Source organism: Nerophis ophidion, linkage group LG02 (genome assembly GCF_033978795.1).
Source record: "Nerophis ophidion isolate RoL-2023_Sa linkage group LG02, RoL_Noph_v1.0, whole genome shotgun sequence".
Taxonomy (NCBI): Eukaryota; Metazoa; Chordata; class Actinopteri; order Syngnathiformes; family Syngnathidae; genus Nerophis; species Nerophis ophidion.
Genome location: NC_084612.1, coordinates 33,079,822 through 33,103,032, shown reverse-complemented (window position 1 = coordinate 33,103,032; position 23,211 = coordinate 33,079,822). Strand labels below are relative to the sequence as shown.

General features: G+C 39.4%; 1 protein-coding gene across 1 annotated transcript; it reads left to right on the top strand.

The window, feature by feature from the left end:
• The first annotated feature begins 383 nt into the window (after positions 1 to 383).
• On the top strand, positions 384 to 21,630 carry sltm (SAFB-like, transcription modulator). Its single transcript, XM_061882015.1, has 20 exons — positions 384 to 554; positions 1,189 to 1,276; positions 1,354 to 1,409; positions 2,738 to 2,762; positions 3,941 to 4,853; positions 5,376 to 5,419; positions 5,503 to 5,615; positions 5,705 to 5,854; positions 12,710 to 12,822; positions 12,897 to 13,036; positions 13,125 to 13,225; positions 13,310 to 13,363; positions 13,430 to 13,545; positions 19,137 to 19,296; positions 19,523 to 19,638; positions 20,021 to 20,197; positions 20,285 to 20,590; positions 20,668 to 20,803; positions 20,873 to 21,033; positions 21,119 to 21,630. Exons 1-20 carry the CDS (start codon positions 420 to 422, stop codon positions 21,219 to 21,221), a joined length of 3,207 nt encoding a protein of 1,068 aa, XP_061737999.1. The 5' UTR covers positions 384 to 419; the 3' UTR covers positions 21,222 to 21,630.
• Positions 21,631 to 23,211: the final 1,581 nt, after the last annotated feature.

Here is a 23,211-nt window from a genome sequence, read left to right as displayed (position 1 = left end):
CAGCAACACAGATGTCCAGAATACTGTGTAATTATGCGATTAAAGCAGACGACTTATAGCTGGGATCGGTGCTGGATCAAAATGTCCGCTACAATCCGTGACTTCACGCGCACGCGTCAACATACCGTGACGTTTTCAACAGGATACTTTGCGCAAAATTTAAAATTGCAATTTAGTAAACTAACCCGGCATGTGTTGCAATGTTAAGATTTCATTATTGATGTATAAACTATCAAGACTGCGTGGTCGGTAGTAGTGGGTTTCAGTAGGCCTTTAAGTATGTCGAAGTCAGTGGAGTTGTTCAGTGCGTCCTCCACTCCATTGTATGGCGCTGTCGCATTTTAAGGAAGCACAAAACACAGCAAATAAGCTTACTGACAGGAATTCAGTCTGCGCAGGCGAATTCGTCAGTCGGTAAAATGGCGTCGGGGGCCATTTCCAAGGCGTTAAGAAAAATATCAGAATTAAGGGTCGTTGACCTTAAATCTGAACTCAAACGAAGGTCTTTGGACACGTCTGGTATTAAAAGTGTGCTTGTCGCCAGGCTAAAACAGGTAAACACTACCAATGTCTTGTGTATTTGGAAGTGTATTAATGCGTAGTAGTGCAGCTGACCCGAGCTACAGTTTAGCATGTGATCGAGCTAAACCACTAGGTGAATGGAAGTGGTATAATATTTATACATTATAAAAAATATTGTGAAAGTACCCTAACTATTTGTGTCCGTACGTAACACGTGGAAACAATCTTACTCGATTATATTGCAAAGCGTAAGTACAGCTCATGTATAGCAAAATGATACCTTTGTAACCGAGCCATGTCGAAACATAAACACGTTCAAATTTCTTCAACTGATTTTAGTCCAAAACGGACTTTGTGTAATGGTCTTGAGGCAGGATACACGAAGAAAATGTAGGCGTACGTGCTCTTTGTCCGTAGTACTTGTCCTTTGATACTATCGTATGGTCGTTGTTGCAGTTGCGTGACGTTTTTATTTTACATATATGCGGGGGCGCTTCCTCTAAGCTTTGACGGCTGAATTATATAAGATAAGTGTTTAAACAAATCTTTCTTCCATCACAAATAATATAAACTGTTGGATTTAATGTCCATATGTTGTAATTGTGCTGAGTGTAATCATCTTTTATAGTATTGAACGTGTTTCATAAATATACATATTTGTCTTAGGCTATTGAAAAAGAAGATGGAGACACTGGTAGTGTGGAAATACAGCTTCCTGTAAGCACACCTACCCGTAAAAGTGGAAAAGGCAAAGGTAATGTAATGTTTACATCACCGGAAGTGTTTCTTTTAAAATAGCACAGTTTCAAATGTTTGGACTTCACTTTTTAGGAAGGAGAATGGATTCAGACTTAGACACTACCACAGAAGAGGATATGCCTTCTAAGGTAAGTGACATACAGTATGTTAAAGGCCTACTGAAATTAGATTTTCTTATTTGAACGGGGATAGCAGGTCCATTCTATGTGTCATACTTGATCATTTCGCGATATTGCCATATTTTTGCTGAAAGGATTTAGTAGAGAACATCCACGATAAAGTTCGCAACTTTTGGTTGCTAACAGAAAAGCCCTGCCTTTACCGGAAGTCGCAGACGATGACGTCACCCGTTGATGGCTCCTCACATTGTTTTTAATGGGAGCCTCTAACAAAAAGAGCTATTCAGACCGAGAAAACGACAATTTCCCCATTAATTTGAGCGAGGATGAAAGATTGGTGTTTGAGGATATTGATAACGACGGACTAGAAAAAAAAAGAGTTAAAAAAAATGCGATTGCATTTTGACAGATTCAGATGTTTTTAGACATATTTACTAGGATAATTCTGGGAAATCCCTTATCTTTCTATTGTGTTGCTAGTGTTTTAGTGAGTTTAACAGTACCTGATAGTCGGAGGTGTGTGTCCACGGGTGACTTGACGCAAGTGTCTCAGGGAAGTCGACGGCAGCTTTATGGACGGCGCAAGCTCAGCTGATCTCCGGTAAGAAGCGACTTTTTACCACAATTTTGTCACTGAAACCTGCTGGTTGACATTCGGTCTGGATCCATGTTCGCTTGACCGCTGTGATCCATAGTAAAGTTTCACCTCCGGGAATTTTAAACAAGGAATCACCGTGTGTTTGTGTGGCTAAAGGCTAAAGCTTCCCAACTCCATTCTACTTTGACTTCTCCAATATTAATTGAACAAATTGCAAAATATTCAGCAACACAGATCTCCAAAATACTGTGTAATTATGCGGTTAAAGCAGACGACTTTTAGCTGTGTGTGTGTGCAGCGCTCATATTTCCTAACAGTCCGTGACGTCACGCGTACACGTCATCATTACGCGACGTTTTCAAGAAGAAACTCCCGGGAAATTTAAAATTGCAATTTAGTAAACTAAAAAGGCCGTATTGGCATGTGTTGCAATGTTAAGATTTCATCATTGATATATAAACTATCAGACTGCGTTGTGGGTAGCAGTGGGTTTCAGTAGGCCTTTAATATTTATCTTACACCTCTTTGTTTTCTTTGTCTATTTTGGCCTAATTTGTCTTTAAGCTTTGCACACAAGACCTTAAATTTAGAAATGTTTCCTTGTCTGAAATGCATTATGTGTTGCTGTAACAACACATAAACTAATATAAAAATAACAGACCTCCAACAACATAGTGGTACCATTGCCCTTTTGTATGTTTAGCTACTTCCTACCTCACTTTGCTTTAATCTTTTCTAGGAAATGGAGTGTGAATCGGAGAAAGGTATGTATTCTAACATAATGTCCATGTTTTCTAATAGGTTGTCTTACATCTTGTCCAGGTACAGGCAAAACAATCCTGTATGCATGTTTTTTTTTATTTTTTATTTTATCTCATTTACTAGAGGAGGTTCAATCTACCACTTTACAAAATGGCACATTTAATGTTGCGGTATTTTTGGAGATTTGTTGTGCGAGTAATTTTGTTTACCTCTTGCACATTTGTTGCGCTGGAAATGGGTTGCACTGTACTACATTTTATTTGGACAACACACAGGCTTTGTGGAAGGTTTGCTGTTGGCATCACATCACCTGCCCAATACAACTGCCACATTCCTGGAGTCTCAGCATGCAAAGGATGCATTCTGATTATGTTGTCCAATGACTTGTAAGACAATTGAAATAATTTTCTGGTGATTTAAGAATAATCACCAGTTCTGCACATTTTTGACTGGCATTATGGATAGCCCAATGTGAAGTCAACAGATTTTGAGTCAATTGGACATTAAAGCTGTCAGTCATTGTGTGTGACGGGCCAAAGCTTAATGAAAGATCAAGATTCCCTCTTTGATGGACAAATAGAACATCGCGGGACTCTTCCAGGAAATCATCTATCTACACTGCATACTTTGCTTTCTAATGAACTTCAGACTGATGGGGTTTTTTTGCAGTGAAGAGTTACAGCGTGACAGTTATATGGGACTTGGACTCCAACATCAAGATGGTTTTGGTTAAAGAAACATACTCACAGCTGTGTGTTTCCCACTGGACACATTGCTGCATGTTGGACTCTGGTGAAAGATCATCCTCAGAAGGAAATATGGACTTCAGAAATGTATTTTAAAACGTGCAGATGACCTTTAACCGACTGACCACTGTGATGTCGAAGGGATGATGATTGAGACTTTCCTCTTCATGGAAATTTGCCCTGCCCTCCACTCCCCTTACGGAAGGTTACAATCTCGATGACACTTTTTTTTGGAGGTGGTTAAGGAAATGAAGAACACTGAATCCGCCCTCCCTTTCAGTGAAGATTGTGTGTTTTGTGTCTTCCTGTGGTGTCTACGCCCCCGATGACCACTAACACTAAATTTGCTTTCTATTCTATTTGTAGGTCAAGAAATATGCAACATGCCCATGTTAAAAGTTTTTTGCCATGTGTATCCTTATTAATTCCCTCAGATATAGCTGATACAGATGATGGTACACAAGGAAAATGTAAGCCTGCGCTCTGCGAGGACATCACTCAGACTGAGGCTGAGATGACGGCTGAGGTCGAACCAGACACAGAAGCTGAGGTGGGTCCCGAGCCTGAGATGGATGCTGAAATAGATGCCAAGCCAGAGGGGGTCGCAGATGCTGAACAAGAGGCCAACGCAGATGGCGAGCCACAGGTTGACGTCAAGGTTGAGGCTGAAGGAGAAGCTGAGCCTGACCTCGACGCTGAGCCCGATGGAGAGGCTGAGCCTGACCTCGACGCCGAGCCCGATCAAGAGGCTAAGCCTGACCTCGACGCCGAGCCCGATCAAGAGGCTGAGCCTGACCTCGACACCGAGCCCGATCAAGAGGCTGAACCCGATCTCGACGGCGAGCCCGACCTCGATGCCGATCCTGGTCGAGAGGCTGAGCCCGACCTTGATGCTAAAGCTAATTTCATCTTCAATGATCTCGAAGCTGAGCTTGACGGAGAGGCTTACTTCGACTTGGAGCCTGAGATAGAGTCTGAAGACGAGATGGCCATTGATGCTTTGGATTCCCCTAAAGAAGCCGAGGAAGATCACCTATCTGTGTCGATCCAAAATGAAGACGCCATCATCACCTTGGAGATTGATGGTGATGATCTTCTTGAACCAGGTAAACATGTGAAACTTCCAGATTCAGAGACCGACAAGGGCATCGATGGGCCTGAGGCCTCTGCCGAGATGAGCCCAGATGATATGAAGATTGAAGAAAAAGATGATAAAGATCATGATGGTTCGTGGGACGAGCACTCAAAGGACGACAGAGGGGCCACAAAGAAAGCTGAAACTGGGGAGAAAGACAAGGATTCTGGAAAGAAAGGCCCCTCTACGGGGGTTTCAGGTCAAGCAAAGAGGTTGGTCTTTTTCTATGTCAGTTCTTCTATCAAGTTCCTCTATAACAGCGCAACATTGTGGCTAGCCTCAAGATATTTTTGGCCTTGAGTGATGATGATCCCAATTCTGCTGTTTTCACACCTTCATTTATTTTTGGCATAAATTGCAACAGTACCCAGGAGTTGAAAAAACCCTCTTTATTTTGTTACTTTTTCCTGTTCCAGCGCTAAAAGCCTTCTGCATTTTGGGCAAAAGTGCATTTAATCACTATTAGTTCCCTTGGTGGCAGTTTTTTATCCACAAACCTGAAGATTTCAGTCAAGGAAATGAATTGGCTGACATGATCTGACCCATCACCACCGGAAAAGCTCTGACGCGTTTGAGACATTGTCAAATCTCAATGTCTTGTTCACAGGTGTTTTTTTTCCTTTGAAAAGTACGAAATGTCTTGTTTTGTTTAAATATAGGTTTTTGTTGTAACTTCACATAAATAATTTGCTAAAGTTCATTTGCTCTTTGCTTTTGCAAATTTTGCTTTGTAGCTCTTCACGAGAGAGAGATGGAAAAGATGCAAAAGGTGAACACGGTAAGATGTCTCCCAAAACACTGGCATAATTACTTGAAATGCATTTTTTTTAAATACTTTCTGAATTTGTTGTGGAAACGCAGTTGTTGGCGGCAGCAGCGGTATCAACAGTAGCTCTTACAACCTTTGGGTGAGCGGACTATCCTTTAACACCAAAGCAGCAGATCTGAAAAACCTGTTTGGAAAATATGGCAAGGTAAATAATGGGGATTTGTGTCTGACACAAAATCGACAACTTTTTCCCACCGCTATTCTGTCATCAATCAAAACATTTCTTTTTGATAGGTTTTAAGTGCCAAGGTGCTAACAAATGCTCGCAGCCCTGGTTCAAAGTGTTATGGCTTGGTGACGATGTCTTCCAGTGCAGAGGTGACACGGTGCATCTCTCAGCTGGATTGCACTGAGCTCGATGGACAGCAGATATATGTTGAAGGCGTAAGTTTTTAACAATTAGACCTCAAAACATTTCACATCTCATTGTTTTTGTGTTCTTGTCAAAAGTGGCAGTTGCAGAAAAGACGGTATTGAGGCTATAGTTGCAACTAACAACTGTTTTGATAGTCAAATAGTCATTTACTATCATAACAATTAATCGACTAATCAGATTATGAAGCGTACACATACACTGTTCTGTCTCCGCAATGTTGGTGAAGTCAGCAAAACTCATTTCCTTCATCGAGACTCTGAAGAGACCACTTTTGTTGCACTGGGTTAAATAATGCAGAAAAAGATGAAACTTAAATAAATAATCAATCTCAACTCTTACTGTTTGCATGCAGTGCAATACACAAACATTTAATTTATTTGCAATAAAAATAGTCACATGAATCTCTTTACATACCATACATGGCTCACATACACGACACATCGCCATCGATTGACCACTGTAATGAACCATGTCCCACAGCCAACAAATCACCAATAGGCAGTACAAATCACGTTGGTCTTGTTTATCAAACATTGCCAGTCTACATTTCCCCAAAGAAACCCTCTATAACTGTGTATGAATAATACAAGTTTTACATAGTATAACGCTACCTAAGGCATAAGATGTATGCAGATATTGCTGGTCGAACTGACTATCTTTACGTCTTCTTTTGTTGTGTTACTTGCCGAACTTCTTGTTTTCGGACAGAAGACGGCACTTCCGGTTCGCGTACTATGACTTTTTTTTCTATAAAATTAATCAAATCATATTGCAAACTTTTTTTTTTAACTCTCCAGAAAATACAAATACTAATTTATTCTAAATATATTTGACGTTACAACTTAGATTTAAACATTATATTGGTGACAGCGTACTCCCCGTCTGGCATAATTACATGGCACCCCCATTCCATTGTCTTTTGGGGTGCGAAGCGTCACTAGCTTTGTAGCAGATGTCTGTATCTGAACTTGGTCCACAAGATCAAAGGTTTTTTCAAGGGTGGCATTAATCAGTTGGGACCAAATACTGGGTGCATTTGGGTGGTTGGTGTTGTTAAAATGGCCAACAGCAACAGAATGCGTGACCTGATCTGCAGGGTTCTAAGGCGTGTTGTTGGGAAGCCGCTGACGTGGACTCTTTAAGGGCTATGGGACTACCCATTTGTTGTAAGTGTTTTTCTAGTCCATCACTGAATATTTTCATGAATTAAGCATTTTGAGTTGGAAAAGAAATGTGGTTGTTGTCCTTGGTCCTCTTGATTACATCTTATCCAATATGGTCAATAGTAAAAGTAGATTCCTGCCCAAAAGATCCTGCATGGTAGTTTTGTCACTTGAGTGCACACTTTGTGCACTCTAACAATATCTCGACCCAAGAGCATCATGATTTGGGCAACTGAATCCACATCTAGGATGAGATAAGCTATTGATTTTAAATGAGCATGGTGGAGAGCAGCATCAGGGTTTGCAATCTCACCCCGTTTTCAGGAATGCCATTGCATTCTGTAAGGCTGGGTAAAATAATTTGGATCGTTCCCTCACAGGGGCGTCACTAGACCTAATACTGTACTGGGGCACACCTGGGGCACAAATAATTCATGTAAGCGTGCAAAGCGCATAAGCAAAAACAATTTTAGCACTTATTTATCACAAAAAATACATACATAGTGCTTTAAACTATGAAATCAAATCAGATTATGTTGTATGGATCTTTGATTAACCACCTGAAATTAACTAATGCATTTCACCTACTTGTGCACTTTTTTACTCCAGACTTCTAAACTGCTACTGGTAAAAGCAAAAAGGAAGAGCAAAGAATCTTTTTGAAATTGTTATTGCAGTAATCATCTGCAAATTTAACATCTACAAAAGTAAAACAAAAAATAAAGCACCCCTACATCTCTGGGTTCTTTTATATTATTTAATTTCCATTTATGGCAATGTGGCTAATCCTATTTCAGATACACAAAACTATAAAATATACACAAAACAATAAAGCCACAGTAGTAGAATAAATGAACAACTGTTGTGTGTCTGTTCAGGGAATCATTTTCTGAGAAGTAAACTAACGTCTCGTTTTAATTTTTGCAAAGTGGTCAATCACTCTGGACAGACATGGAATTATTACAGTAACTGTTATACAGTTGACCAGTGGTTCCCAACTGGTGGGTCGTGACAAAAGTGGATTGTGTGTCATTTTCAGTGAGTCGCAGTCATGTGTGCATGAAAAAAAAAAAGTTAAGGGAGAAAAAAATACAATTGTGGCAACTAAACAAGATATTTTTAGCCATTTTTCTAGTGACTATTAGTGAGTATTTTAGCAAAAGGCAAACCGACTAACAAGTTGGAGGAGGACTCAGGACAGACATGGGAATGTATTTTTAAAAAATCTAAATGGGGCAACAAAACCCGATATTTTCAGCCATCTTTCTGAAAACAAATACAGAAATGTTACTATTTTTTCTGGAAACAAAACCAGATGCTTTAGCTGTAGCCATTTTTCTGGTGACAAAACAAGATTATTTTAGTCAAAGTCACACCGATTAACAAGACAAATCTACTGTGCTATTTTTCTGTGAAATAAACTTGAATGATTTAAAAATTTGGCTCGAGTTGATGATATGGAAAAAATGTTTTTCTTCCTGAAGATAAACCATTTGAGAAGCACTCAACTCACACATGCTTACTCAAAATCATCATTGATGCAGAGGTCCTGAGCAGAACCAGCAGACAGACAATAACCGACATTATGTTTCATGTTCATTGGAAATTCCCCCGACAATCAATTACCATACTAAGTAGTATGTGCGCTGTTGTCTGTTATGTAGACTTAAAACTCTGAAGTGTTTTTTTTAATTGGGGAAATTTTTACTGGGGCACTGCAAATCAACAGTGGGGCACGTGCCCCAGTGAAATCTGTCTGGCGACGCCCCTGTTCCCTCATGTCACTTGCCCTCCTTCCTGTTAGTTTGTTTACTCCTGCACATGTTATGTGTGTATGGGGCACTTGGGATTTTGTCTGCAAACACTTCCAAATGAATGAACCAGCGAGCTATTGTTCTGCTCGTCCATAATTGCATTCATAATATTTGTGACCAGCCAGATATATCTTCACAAGGCAAATTTTGGAGCAGGGTCGGCCTTCAAGGTGTCCAACGCAGTCTGTGGTGCATTTGGTTGTGACGTTGGTTTGAGGCAAAGTGCTGACTTCCTCCCCGCCATATTCTGGAACAGGCTTCTCTACACTCCTGTTGACAGTGGGGGTCCTTGATATTGGGCCATAATGTCTGGATAATGGACATACAATACTTTACAGTTCTTAACAGTTTTTGAAGGCGCGCAGCCTGCTTTTGGATGATTGATGTGAATTGCTTTGATCTATTCAGCATGCTCTTTCGACTCTTCTCTTAGCCTCTTTAAAAAAAGATGCATCTTCTCACTTGTTGTTAAATCCAATCCACTTGTGGCAGACAGAAACGAGCGTTTCCATGGTGTGTAATTCTAAGGCTTATTGAATTGGAGCAAGCCTGTAGATACCAGTTCACGGAGTGCAAGGTATCCCACAAAATAATTTGGGTTTGCATTGATATTTTTTGTGTTAGGAGATATGGAGGTAATTCACCACTGCAGGGGGTTTCAGGTCTCGCGTAGTGTGGCAGAGTAGAATGGCATTTTTTAAACTTGTCATGCTTCACGAACATATGCATCTCCACTAAATTGGTTCTGCAGGGGGGTGTGGTATACCTGTAATTTAATTTAAGCATTGTCTTAATTTTTGATGTCATTCTGTCTCGAAAGCTTTGGCTTGTTTAGTGATATATTCTTTAGTGTGTTGTGTGGTTGCCAAAGGAGTTAAATTACTGAATTAAGTATTACAGCAAATACTACCTCTTACTTTCAAGGTGTCAACTGCAGCTTCTAGTGCTTCCGCTTCAATGACGGCTTTAGCAGTTTCTTTACTGTACTGTACCATTTGCATTGATGTTTCCAATATAGGTTTCTCTAATTTTAGGATAATTTCCTCATCGGCAAAGGAAAGACACGCTTTTCCTGCTTCTTCTTCTGCGGCAGAAGCTGTCTGACGTTGTCGAGTGCACAGAAAAAATATGAAAGTGCGCCTTTGACATGACTTGGTTTCCATCTGACCTATTGCAGTTTGCTGGCAACTTCGGGTTCAACACTGATGAATAGGCCGTCCACTAATTGTGTATGGTAACTCGCTTACCAGCCAGTCCGTTTTATCGTTCCCACTGGGAAGTCATTGTTTCACTGTTTTACCTCCGCTACATTCAGACAGCCAGCTAAGCTTAATTTCCTTTATCAAGACTCTGAGGAAACCACTCTCGTTTCACAGGTTTAAGGATGCAGAAAATGGTGAAATTGTAATATAGCATTTAATAAATGATCACTTTCAACTCTTACTATTTGCATGTATTACAAAAAAATTCAATTTGCTATAAAAGTCACAATCTCTTTAGATACATGACTCACATAAATGACACATCGCCATCTATTGGCCTTTGCAAAGAACCATGTTCCACAGCCAACACAATCAACCATTGCTAGTGCAAATCACATTTGTCCCTATAATTGAATATCGCCAATCTACATTTTCCCAAACAAACCCCCTTTAACATTGCATGAATATTACACATTTTATATACCAAAGATGCTACCAAGGCATTAGATGTATGTACTTATTTCTGGTTGAAGTGACTCTACGTCTTCTATCGTTGTATTTTCCTGCCTTGTTTTCTGCTTCCGGTGACACTGTTTCCGGTCCGAAGACTTCGCTTCCCGTTTGGGAACTGCTACTGTTTTTCATTCATGAAGTAACGTTCTAAAACGATTGTAACTCCTGCTCCAATATATGATCGTTTGTGAACGGCGCCCAGATTCTTTTACTTATGCTCTGTTATCATTGGCCTAATGATGTACCAAATAGCTTAGTATGCGTATTAACAGTAAATAAATAGTGGGTGCCAATTAATTTGTACTATTTATTTGGAAAAGAAAAAATGGTCTTACCATTAAGTAGAAAGGTTGTTCTATAAAACTTGTGGTGCACTAACAGGAAAAAAAGGGAGGGAAATTGTGTTGCAAAAAGTACTATTTTAATAAATCACAGTAGTCAACAGCACAAAAGCAATGCACTAGCAAACATTTCATGATATGCATATTCACAATAGCGCGGCAAGATTATAATAGCAAACAATCTTAATAACACATGTCGTAGTTGCAGTGTGAGGCCATCCTTTATTTGCTGTAAGAAAAGTTCGCTATTTCATCTTTTTCGTTCTCATCACAATTAATCTCATCACAATTAAAGACTTGCTTCAAAACAGGCCCATTCGCAGATGAAATCCTTTAAGTGAAGGGGCTGCAGGATCACTAGCTAATATGCTATCTCAGTTGTTATCTAGCAACCCAAAGTTATACAGCAAACTGTGAAAACTTGGACACATTTAAGGCATTTCTATTACACAAAGTGATCTCTAAGACAGGCTGACATAACTCGGACTGGTGCAAGGTACAACAATTGTGGAAATAAACTTGTCAGAAGTACTGCTAACGTCGAGGCTCTTTTGAAATGGTCGCGCCGGTGTGGTTCGACGAAAACAGGATGTGACCTCAAACGGCCCGCCTCTTCGAAATGGCCGTCCGTGCCTGCATGTTCAGAAAAGGATGTCTTCAAAATGACACCTCTCATTGGCTTCAAGCAGCATGGTGAATGAATGAAAAAAGTTTTTCTACGCTGAGACATGGTCTGCACACAGAAGCTTAGTTGGTGCGATGTAAACGTAATCCGAAAAGGTTGCAAATAGAGGCGATTGTGAATCGAGGTTCCAGTCTATAGTAAAAGTATTATAAGTGGCATTAAAAAGGCATTAAATTGGACTTGCTAACACCTGCAGAAACCCTGTTTTAGGCACTAACCTGGAAAACTAATTTATTTAGAAAATATTTATTTGTAGTGTAACTGATGCTCATTGGGCTTTACTTACACAAAAAACCTTTTAAACTTTTGTTCAATTAAATGCAAAAAGCAAAACAAGAAAAAAGCTGACAAAACAATGTATTTTTTAAAAATGAAAACAAAGGACAGTCAAAATAGCAGCAATAAAAACAACAAAACACCAACGTTGTCTAACGTCCTCAAAAAGAAAGTATTTTGTGATGTTTTAAAAAGCACACTGGTATATTGTTAACTCCTGACATTTTTATCAATTACACACTAATTTTATATTGTATTATTGATTCAGTGTATCTATTTAATATATTCTACATCTATTATTTTAGGATAGGAGCGTTCAGTACTTAATATTTTTTTGCGTGTGTAGGTGTTCGTGTGATCGACATGTTATTGTTTTTCTTCTTTGCTGCACCGCAAATTGACATTGCTTTGCACCTGAAGTTCCTGACAAAAAACACTTTGTCTATTAATATAGTCAGTTTACTTGGCTGACATTGGCTAAAATGATCAATACCTTTATTTCTTACACGAACTCGTCTCATATTTGTTAGATAGCAAGCAAACTCTTGAGATTGCATCCTGCAGATGTCCGATATGGTTGCGCTTTAAATACGCCCACATCACAGATGTACTGCCATTAAAAACAAGATCGGCTTTGCAAAATGAGCCAGGTTTTTAACAAGATTATGATGAACTGTCTCCACACTTAACATTTTTTTCCTGTTCAATGTTACGAGTGGCCGTGCTTATTCACTTCCGTCCAGAAAAACATGAGCATTTATGTCACCTTATTGTCGACAACTTAGTCTGCGCCAAATGTTGTCTATTTGTTGCTAATGTTGACAAATCTCTGTACCCGTACTTGAGTTAACTATTCATGTTTTTTGTAGGTCAAAAATTATCCCTTTAAAAAGGAATCTTCAAAGACTGATATGGATGACAAAGCAAGTAGCAGCAAGTCAAGTGAAAAGCGCAGTTTGACAGGGTCAAAGCCTTCCATCAAGTGGGTGATAGAATACATTTTGTAAATAACTTCTGTTTGATTAACTGACTTATGGATATCTCCATTACATTTAGATCACAACCCCCTCACAAAAATGACAAATCAGTGGAAAAGGACAAAGATTCTTCAAAAGCTGCAAAGGGTGGCAAAAATGATTGCGGTTCTACTAGTTCAGGCCAAGGTCCTTCAAAGAGAGATGACCGAGGACGTGGACGTAGGATTTTAGTCGTCTTGTCATCTTGCACATTTTGCATATTTAATGTGTTTTAACGGATGATTATTGTTGTTTTTTTCTCACCCAGGGGCAAAGAGCTCTGGTGATATGGTGGAGGAAGATCCAAACAAAGGAAAGTCAAATATTGTGAAAACAAGACCTTTCAAAAAAACAAGGTATTTTGAGAAGGTAAGATATGTTTTATAATTATAAACACGCTTCCTCTTGTCCTGGATGTCAATCATGCTCCTGTGTTTCCTTCTTTGTTCCCAGCCTTTTAACATGAATGATCATAGACGCTCTAAATGGTTCATTCCTCCTGAAGAGGTAATTTTTCACTTTCTTGTATTAATTTGGTTTAAATGTCACATTATTGATCATCTCTCCCCACAGTTGGAAATGGTTAAAGGGAAACAGCGGCAATTTGCCAATAAGATGGAAGACTTTCTTCCTTTTGAGAAGATAATGGAGCAGAAAATGCGAAACCGAAGAATCACAGAGATTCGCAGGTACATACAATCTTACAGTAAATGTGCATGAACTTCAATTTCATCAACACTTGAATTGAATTGAAGTATTTATTTCAAACCTGCACAGTACAAATAAACACAGGTTTTGTTTTTTTTCTTACATTTTGGCAGAGATATTAATGCAAGGCTTGAAAAGGGGTTGGATGAAGCAGATGCTTATAATATCCCAACCCCTCTCACTCATTCCACATTTAACATAATCAATATAATACAAGTACAATACTCACTAAACAAAAACAAGAAAAACACCTGTACACTAACAATACTATGAGACAAGACAAGACGAGATAAAACACACACACACACACACACACTCACACACACACGGGCCCAGACACTCTCTGACCATACACCTCTCTCCCAACGCTCTGTGCTGAGGGCATCACTCTTTCCTCCTCGTACTTCTTTTTTAAACAGTGTTTTAAATTGAATCATGCTAGAACACATTTTTAAGTTGTCCCCTAAGTTGTTCCACAGACTGACTCCACGCACTGAAATGCACATTGATTTTAAAGTTGTTCTAAATTTAGGCAAATATAACTTGTTGTTTCCTCTTAAACTGTAACAATGGAATAGTTTCTGTATATTGGATGGTAGAGAGTTTTGGGATGACCTAAACATAATTTGAGCAGTTTTAAATTTGATCACATTGTTCAGTTTAAGTTGCTTTAAATCCATAAATCGTGGATTTGAATGATGTCTGTAGTGAACATTGGAAACAATCCTGATGGCCTTTTTCTGCAGAGTGACTAAAGGTTGTAGGTGTGATTTATAACAATTTCTCCAGACTTCAACACAATAGTTTAAATATGACATAATAAATGAATGATACAATAAAAGCAGAGCATTGGTGTTCAATAGATGACATGATCTCCTCATATTCGATCACATTTAGCAACTTTAGTCCTCAGGTAACTTATATGGGGCTTCCATGAGATATTTTCATCCATCACCACTCCTAAGAATGAATTTTGTTGAACATATTCTATTGGTGTATCATCAATAACAATCCTGATCAGTATATTACTTTTGCAATTGCTAAAGAGCATTATTTTCAGCCATGTGGTGCTAAATAATACATTTTTTCAAATGCATGGCAGCATGAGTACAAAATGGTGCAAACTGTGGATGCCTCTGTTTTATGCTTTTGTTTTCTCCTTTTTTGGCTGCTCTTGACAATATATACAAAGAAAGACATAATTAGCATCAGACAGTCCCTTCCTCCCCTAGTTCTGTTTTAATAAAACATTTGCTAACCTGTGTAGTCTTTATAACCTGATTACCAAAGGAACAGCAGCATTCACTTGGACAAAGCAAATGTGCCAAAATGTTGGTCCAGCTAATCTATTCTTCTTATTCATGTCCTCCGCTCCCTGCCCATCAAAATGGATCAGATGTTCCTCCTCACACAGACTAATATGGACTTTGAATGTTCTCCTGCCCGCTGTCTCATTAAGAGTTGTCTTGGCACTATACCTGCCCGACTTCCAGCTCCAACCGGATGACCGCTTAACAAAGTTAACGCAGAAAATGAAAGGCCGTGGAGTCTGTTTCTACATGGAAAACAGTTGTATGGATCTTGTGGTGCAGAGAATCTGCAGCCTGAATTAGGGGTTTATTAACTGCAAGCAATTTTTTTTCTTTAGAATATTTTTTTAACCCCTTCTTTATCATCAGTGTTTACATTCCGTCTGAGGTTGACATGAATCTGATCAGCCTATTCTGGTTTTTATACACACCCTATCAATCTTGATTGATCTTGGTCCTTAAGAAATCTGCCATCTGTTGCTCTATTGATGGTCATGTAGTTGTTTGAATGCCCTGTGTTAAACCACCTGAAGAGGGTCATAGGACACTAACTGGACGGGTCAGTGTGTGATCCATTTTGACTGTAGGAACACAGATGGACTTTTGCTCCGAGTTCAACATAATTTACGGCTGTGCAATTGTTGAATCATAATCACGACTTTGGCTGCCACGATTAAATGAGAGTGATCATCAGCGATACTAAAAGTTAAAGAGTGAGCTCTACTGCATATCAAAGCTAGCACTTTCACAGCCGTGGCGCAGGAGAGCAACAGTGGGCTTGTCTTGAACCCCAATTAAGAGTGTCTTGCCCACGCCAGATACAATTGTATGTGGGCACAGAGCTCCATGATCACATGGACCACCTCGCATTAATCTTTTCTCGGTCTGGTACAGCCGGCCACCTGTATCGATGAAAATTTTGGTTTATGTAAAGGGGAACTGCACTTTTTTTTTGGAATTTTGCATATTGTTCACAGACAAAGGGTTTTCTTTTTTGCATTCAAATTTGTAATCTGCTCGTCGTATGTGGATAGCATTGCAGCTAATGGGAACAATCCATTGTTCCTCTAAATCACTTTAAGAATGCATCCAAAATCCACCAACAATACTTCATTTATGTTCTGTAATCCGTATAATAACCAAGCTGTAGCAACATCGTTATTGTAAGAGCGAACACTTAGGAATTCTATTTCTAGCATAGTAACACACAGCATTTCGACGGCATGCTCCAGTAATAGCCGCTAGCTTCTTGCGTTACCAGCTGAATGGCTTTTGAGTTTGTAATACATAACACAGTGTGATAGGACACCAATCTGTACGGACTGAAAAACAATCATATTACAGTATCTCTAAAGTATAAGCCCACATTTCATGTTTTATTTGTACACAGCGAGCTCGACAGTGTATATGTTTGTATTAACAGGCCTGGTATGCTGATCAATATTATAGTGACTTACTCGATTGACAGTTATCTGTTTGGTCCATCTGGCTGGGGAAATGTTTTACAGTTGATTTTGGGTAAGTACTCTATGTCAGCATAGCTTGGCTCCACGTTCCTTATTTACAGTGTCAAGTCATGCCGACCTCACTCAGCTTCCATCTGCTGTAACGTTTCACACTCTTGGTGCTCGTTTCTAAAACCAGTAGTTTATTCTCTGTATAAATTAGGTTAAAAAAGATAAGGATGTGAATCCTCATTTGTTAAAAAAAAAGTCATTTTCATCTTCTATTACCCACGCATGTACAGTTGTGATCAAAATTATTCAACCCCCACACAATTTTGGTGTTTTAGCAAGTTGGACATTTATTCCGTATTTTGTTTATAGTCATATCAAATAAAGATGCATTAAATAGACACATGCAACTTGAATTACAACATTTATATTTTGTAACATACCAGTGTCATTTCTCTTAATATCTCATTGACAAAATTATTCAACCCCTTGAAGATCATAACTCTTAAGAACAGAATTTAAATAAGGTCTTTTCAATCAGGTGTTGAAAACACCTGTAGATGTGATTAGAACCATAACGAGCAACAATTAAACTGATTGAAAAAGACTGTGACGCTCAGCTTCTTGTAGATGGTCAGTGGTGTATTTGTTACATTGTGAAGTCCAGGGAGTGGTCAAAGAAGTCAAGAGAGGAGGTAATTTCTGTTCATAAGAAAGGATATGGATATAAGAAAATAGCAAAAACATTACACATTCCAAGAGACACAGTTGGGAGCATAATTCGCAAGTTTAAAGCTAAAGGCACAGTGGAAACACTACCTGGGCGTAGTAGAAAGAGGATGCTGTGTGCAACTGCTGTCCGGTATTTGAAGCGTACAGTGGTGAAAAACCCCCCGGTAACAGCTGAGGAACTACAACAGGGCGTTGCAGAGGGGGGGACGCAGGTTTCGTCCCAGGCAATAAGGCGCGCACTACGAGATGAAGGCCTCAATGCCATAACTCCCAGGAGCACCCCACTTCTGACTACCAGGCACAAGTAAAATAGACTCCAGTAAGCCAAAAGTCATCTGGACAAACCCCAAAAGTTTTGGGAAACTGTTCTATGGAGTGATGAGACAAAACTGGAACTGTTTGGGCCTATGAATCAACGTTATGTCTGGAGGAGAAAAATGAAGCTTACAAAGAGAAGAACACCTTGCCTACTGTTAAGCATGGTGGGGGGTCAATCATGCTCTGGGGCTGTTTCTCTGCCTCAGGTACCAGGAATCTCCAGCGCATTCAAGGCATTATGAATTCTATTTCCTACCAGGATATATTAGCTGCAAATGTCATGAAGTCAGTGACGAAGCTGAGGCTTGGGAGACGTTGGACTTTCCAACAGGACAACGATCCCAAGCATACCTCCAAATCAACGTCAGAGTGGTTGCAGAAGAAGGGCTGGAAGACTTTGGAGTGGCCTTCACAGTCGCCAGACCTAAATCCTATAGAAAACCTGTGGTGGGACTTGAAGAAGGCAGTTGCAGCACGCAAGCCCAAGAATATGAATGAACTGGAGGCCTTTGCCCAAGAGGAATGGGCTAAAATACCTGTCGATCGTTGCAAGAAGCTTGTGTCCGGTTATGTATCACGTTTGAAGGATGTCATTACTGCCAAAGGGTGTTCTACTAAGTACTAAAGATGCATGTAACTAGGGGGTTGAATAATTTTTTCTATGAGATATTAAGAAAAATGTCCTTTTTTGGTGTTTTGTAAAATACAGTGTTACAATTTAAGTTGCATTTGTCTGTTTGACACATCTTTATTTGATATGACTATAAACAAAATACGGAATAAATGTCCAACTTGCTAAAACACCAAAATTGTGTGGGGGTTGAATAATTTTGATCACAACTGTAAAATGAAATCCGGATTTTTAGACATTCATGTTTGCACCCAAATATTACTTCTACTGACTACAATACCAAAAAAACATCTAAACAAAATTTGTTGAACGCTCGCTGCAGTTACTCGCTGTTCCTTGTGCCTGAACGCTGCACTGAATTGCAAGACAGGCAGAAACAACCTGGCTAGTTAACATATTGAAGGTTTCATAAACGTTTTGACTCCGGGGCCTAAAAGGCAGAGCAGGGGATGTACTTTTTTGTCTTCTGCGGACACACAACCTGCTTCAGGAGCTGTTAATGTACAGTAGTTTAGTACCAGTCATTTAATCAGTAATCAGCTCATCTGTCACTGGTTTGTTATTGTGACCAAAAATAGACAATGTAGAGCTAAGACAACCGAAAGACTAGTTATTTGTAATCAATATTGAGGAGTTAAAAAGCGGGTGTGCTAGATCCTTTGTAACTCATCCCACCCTGGTGACTGCTCCCTTCCTCTGGTAGGTGCAGGACACAGAACACCAAAACCACAATACATTCCAGTGGCTCCTCTACCATTGTCAGCAAGCTTAAATAGTTTACCGGTATGTTAGCAAATCACACTTACCCATAACTTTTGAACATATGGACTCTACCTTGTTATTGCTCCATATGTCAGTGACAACTGTTTTTATACGAATTTTTGTATTTGCAGCTTTTTTTGGCCACCTGCTGGCAACTACGGTAATTCCTTGGCTACCACAAATGGCCAATGATAAAGATTCTGTTTTGTCAAGTTAAAAAAGTTGATCTCATTTGTCTAAAACTGCCAAAAAAGTGTTGACCGCTTGGTCTAATTGCCAACTGGGTCTTGAGGAGGATCTAATATGTGGTCATTTGATGGATTCATTTAAAAAGGTTGTTGATTGTGCTTTCCAACTTTCTTAAGGCACCGTGAAATTGCGGAACAGATGCGCCGTCAACGGGAGTGTGAAGAGCGAGAGAACATCATCCGCGAGCGCCAGAGACTGGAGATGGAAAGACAAAAACTGGAGAGGGAGCGCTTTGAGAGAGAAAAGCTTGAAAGGGAAAGAATCCGCATAGAGCATGTATGAACACAAAGTCTACTGATTGTAAGGGGAGAAAATATTAATGTAGCAAACAAACTATGAATCACTGATGTGAGGCTTGAATGTTATTTGGTGGCTGCTAGATGAGTCATTCTGTTTCAGACATTTGAAGTGAAGGTGTAAAATGTTTAAAACTAGATTTCCCGGATTAAAATCTCACATCTTGTTTCAATGTATTTTCTTTAATGTGTGCATTTTTGTTCAGGAGAGGCGTAAAGAGGCAGAACAAATGGCCCGCGAACAGGAGCTCAGACGACAGGAGCACATCCGCTTTGAGCTAGAGAAGAGAAATCTCAAAAGAGGCCGTGATATTGAACATGGGTGCGCACACTCTTTTTTCCCATTTGGGGTCAGACAATACATAATGTGTTTCATATAGTGGAAAAATTTGGGGTTTCGTATAGGCTGAAAACTATTGGTTTCATATTGAGGGAAACAATGTCTTTGCTATAGAAAGAAAACCATGGGTTTGAAATGGTGGAAATACCGTGTGTTTTATATAGAGGAAAGTTAAATTACCTGGCCGTCTGTTTACATGAACAAAGTAACAAATAAGTTGTAGAAAAGGAAATAAAAGTGACAATATTATATTTGACAGCATACACACTACACTTAACCGTTTTATTTTCTTCCTTTACTGTTAAGTTTGAGAATTGTAACGCAGTAACTGAACATTGACACAATATTGTATTTGACATTTTAGCCGGAGGGACAATGCATTCTGGAATGGCAACAAGAAGATCCAATCTAATGCCACAGTTGGTCGTCCAAACCAAGGCCCCAACATCAACCGGCAGCAGAATCGCTTCTCCAACTTCAACCCCCGTGAGAAGAGTCGATTCCCGCAAGCTGCCGTGGAGCAGCCCAACACGTATGACAGGTACCATTGTTCGACAATGTTTTAGCTGTACAATGGTTTAGTCAACTGTAGGCTGAAAGACATTCTGATTAGTGCCTTGGTTTCCAGGCGTAACCGGTTTGAAGGCGAGCCAGAAGCAAAGAAGAGCCGCCACTCTCCTCAGACAACGGGCGCCGCCTTTGAGCGTTACCCCAAGAATTTTGAAGTGGTTCGCAGGGCCAATCCACCTCATTCCCGCACTGAACTACGCGACACAGACCGCAGGGATCGAGACGAGAGACGGCCTGTTCAGATGCAGGATCGGCAAATGGTAGCCAGAATGTCCAGCAACATGTCACACCCCCGGTCCCCAAGGGATGCAGGTCACAGCTGGAAGAATGAATCCAGCATGAATGCCAACAAGGGAGATTTACGGTAACCAAAAACTACTTTTCCTGTCGACAATCAATCCTTTGTTTGTTTTCCCCTTATTCATGGTGGCGTTTGCACAGTGGGCCCATGCGGATGCGTCCACAGCGCTCAGGGAGAGACGGTCCGGGTCCCGCACTGAGAGGAGGTTCCTCAGCCAGCCGAGGGAGAGGTTCTTTCAATGAACGTGATGTAGGGAGGCCAATGGGAATGAATGAGGTCTGCTTTGGAACACAATGCATTTATTTTAATGAAGACTAGTGGCTGACTGCTCATTGGTCCTTGCAGTCTTTTAACTCAGGCCGCCAGGTGGTGGTGGTAGAGCGTCACAGCAGAGAGCAGGCCATGAGGAAGGACTGGAACGCAGGCTCAGCTTCCCAACGAGGAGGCTTCTCTAACAGCCGCAGGATGGCCAACAGCCGAGGCAGCATGATGTCTCCACCTTCTGGGTATGAAAATGGATTTTCTTAATTATTTCTGGTCTATTTTTTACTGAACTCTTGTCAGTCACTGTTTTTTTGTTTTAATTCCCAGTCACTCTGGAATCAATCGGATCGTACAAATCACCAGCAACTCCATTCCAAGCGGTGGTAACTCTGGCGTATATAAATCCTTCAAGGGAAGTCGCCCGTTCTGATGTCGACCAAATGCTGCCACTTGAAAAGCTATAAAAATTGAGGTCTTTTCCAAGCTTTTTATTTTTTAGAATAGCAAATAACATTTAGGTGGCAACACCATGATCTACTATTTTGTTTCTTTTTAGACTTTGTCTGCTATTGTTGCTGTCTGACCAAGTGTTCAATAGCTTCCTGTGCAAGTTCTTTGTATTTCCAAGTTTTCAACTGGTTCATTTCCCCTGCAGTTGATATTTGTCATATTTGTTAAATATATTTTTCTTAACCTAATGATGTTTACTTTGACAGTCATGTAGCTCATTAAGGAATATTTGTACAAACACATGGCATTGAAAGCTGTAATATAGTTGGCATGCATAACTTTCATAGTTATTTGTGCATCCGAACAATAAATCCTGTGTTGCCATAGAACATCTGAATGTTGCAAAGGACGACAACTGATGCTTTTAATTTTAAATATTTTTTATTATCTTGGTAATTCTAATCAGGTTGAATGTCCCTCGTCTATAAGGCATGTAGTTAAATATATATCACCATTTACATAATGTGACTGCAATGTGAAAGGCTACACTATTTGGTCATTGATAACAATGTAATCAGCACACATGAGTTAACCTCCCATGTTGTGCTGCAGAAAATGAGAATACGACAAGAAATGAGAAACTAGCTCATACATATTACATGAGAACGTTACCAACAAAGCATTTTGGTCAACATTTTGCCGTGCAACACATAAGTGTGTCTCCCTTGGAAGTGTGCAGCACTGTGGTTGTGTCTAACTAACCTGCACATGTTCATTTGCAACAAATTCACATTAAGTTGCTCTTTAAAAGCCAAACATGAAAACAGCCCTTTTCATCATGTTAATCATATTTCAGATGACTTGTGAGATTGCTACCAAGGTTAGAACCTTTTTGGCCATTAGTCTGTTTTGAAAAAGTACCTTAGCACACTGTTGTTGTGTTCATTACAAAATGAGGTATGTTGCTTTGCTGTTGGTGCATATCAACGTGACGATTACTATGTTCCATTGTGTCAAAATACACATACAGCATTTATCTCACCATCACCAACTGTACACAAGGCAAACAAGAAAGCACGCATACACACAATATCAAATCATCTTTTGATGGCCAAACAAACATTTCATAGGGAAATCTTCCAAACCTTGTGAACCTTTAGTCAGGAATATTTTATTTAAAAAAAGGGGCTCCATTCACAAAATGTAACCCTCACTATAATTTTATTTTGAAAAGCTCTATGAAGGAATGGCAGCTTCCTTCACTGCAACATGTTTAGCTGATAAAGAGAAGGAATGGAAAAAATTGCCAGGGCCACCCTCAAATTGCCACATTTTTAAATCTATGGAAAAATAAAAAGCATCAAATAATAAAATTATAAAAATAACATCCTGCAAAAAAAAATATACCCACATTTTAAAATATATTATTTGTCTATAGAAATTGATATAATTTCTTGAATATTTAGTAATTTAAGTTTTTTTTATATAATTTTTTGTCAGGGTTTACCATGGCAAGTCACTCGCATTAGTGACATAACAAGGGCTGCAGTTATTGATTATTCTAGCAATTAATATATTGATTAATTTGTTTTATAATATCGAGTAATCTAATAAAACACACTTAATAGCCTCAGTGCGTATTATAGGTAAGATAGTTTTAAGGCCGTTTTCCTAATAAATGCACATTTATATGTGCATTGTTAGGGCTGTCAAATGTAAAGCATTAACTCCTATAGTTAGTATTGCATTCACCATGTATATACAGATTAATCACGCAATTTATTTTGACTATACGGTAGAAAATGTATGATTCTTTACCTTGACCGTGGATGATGGTTATTTGTTCAATTAGATCAATGCATGAGTCACTGCAAAGATGATAGGGAGACTACTTGGCAAATTTAATTCGAAATATACTGACTGGACTTCAGATAAAACTTTCCAAGTTTTTAGTAAAAAAATTACATTCA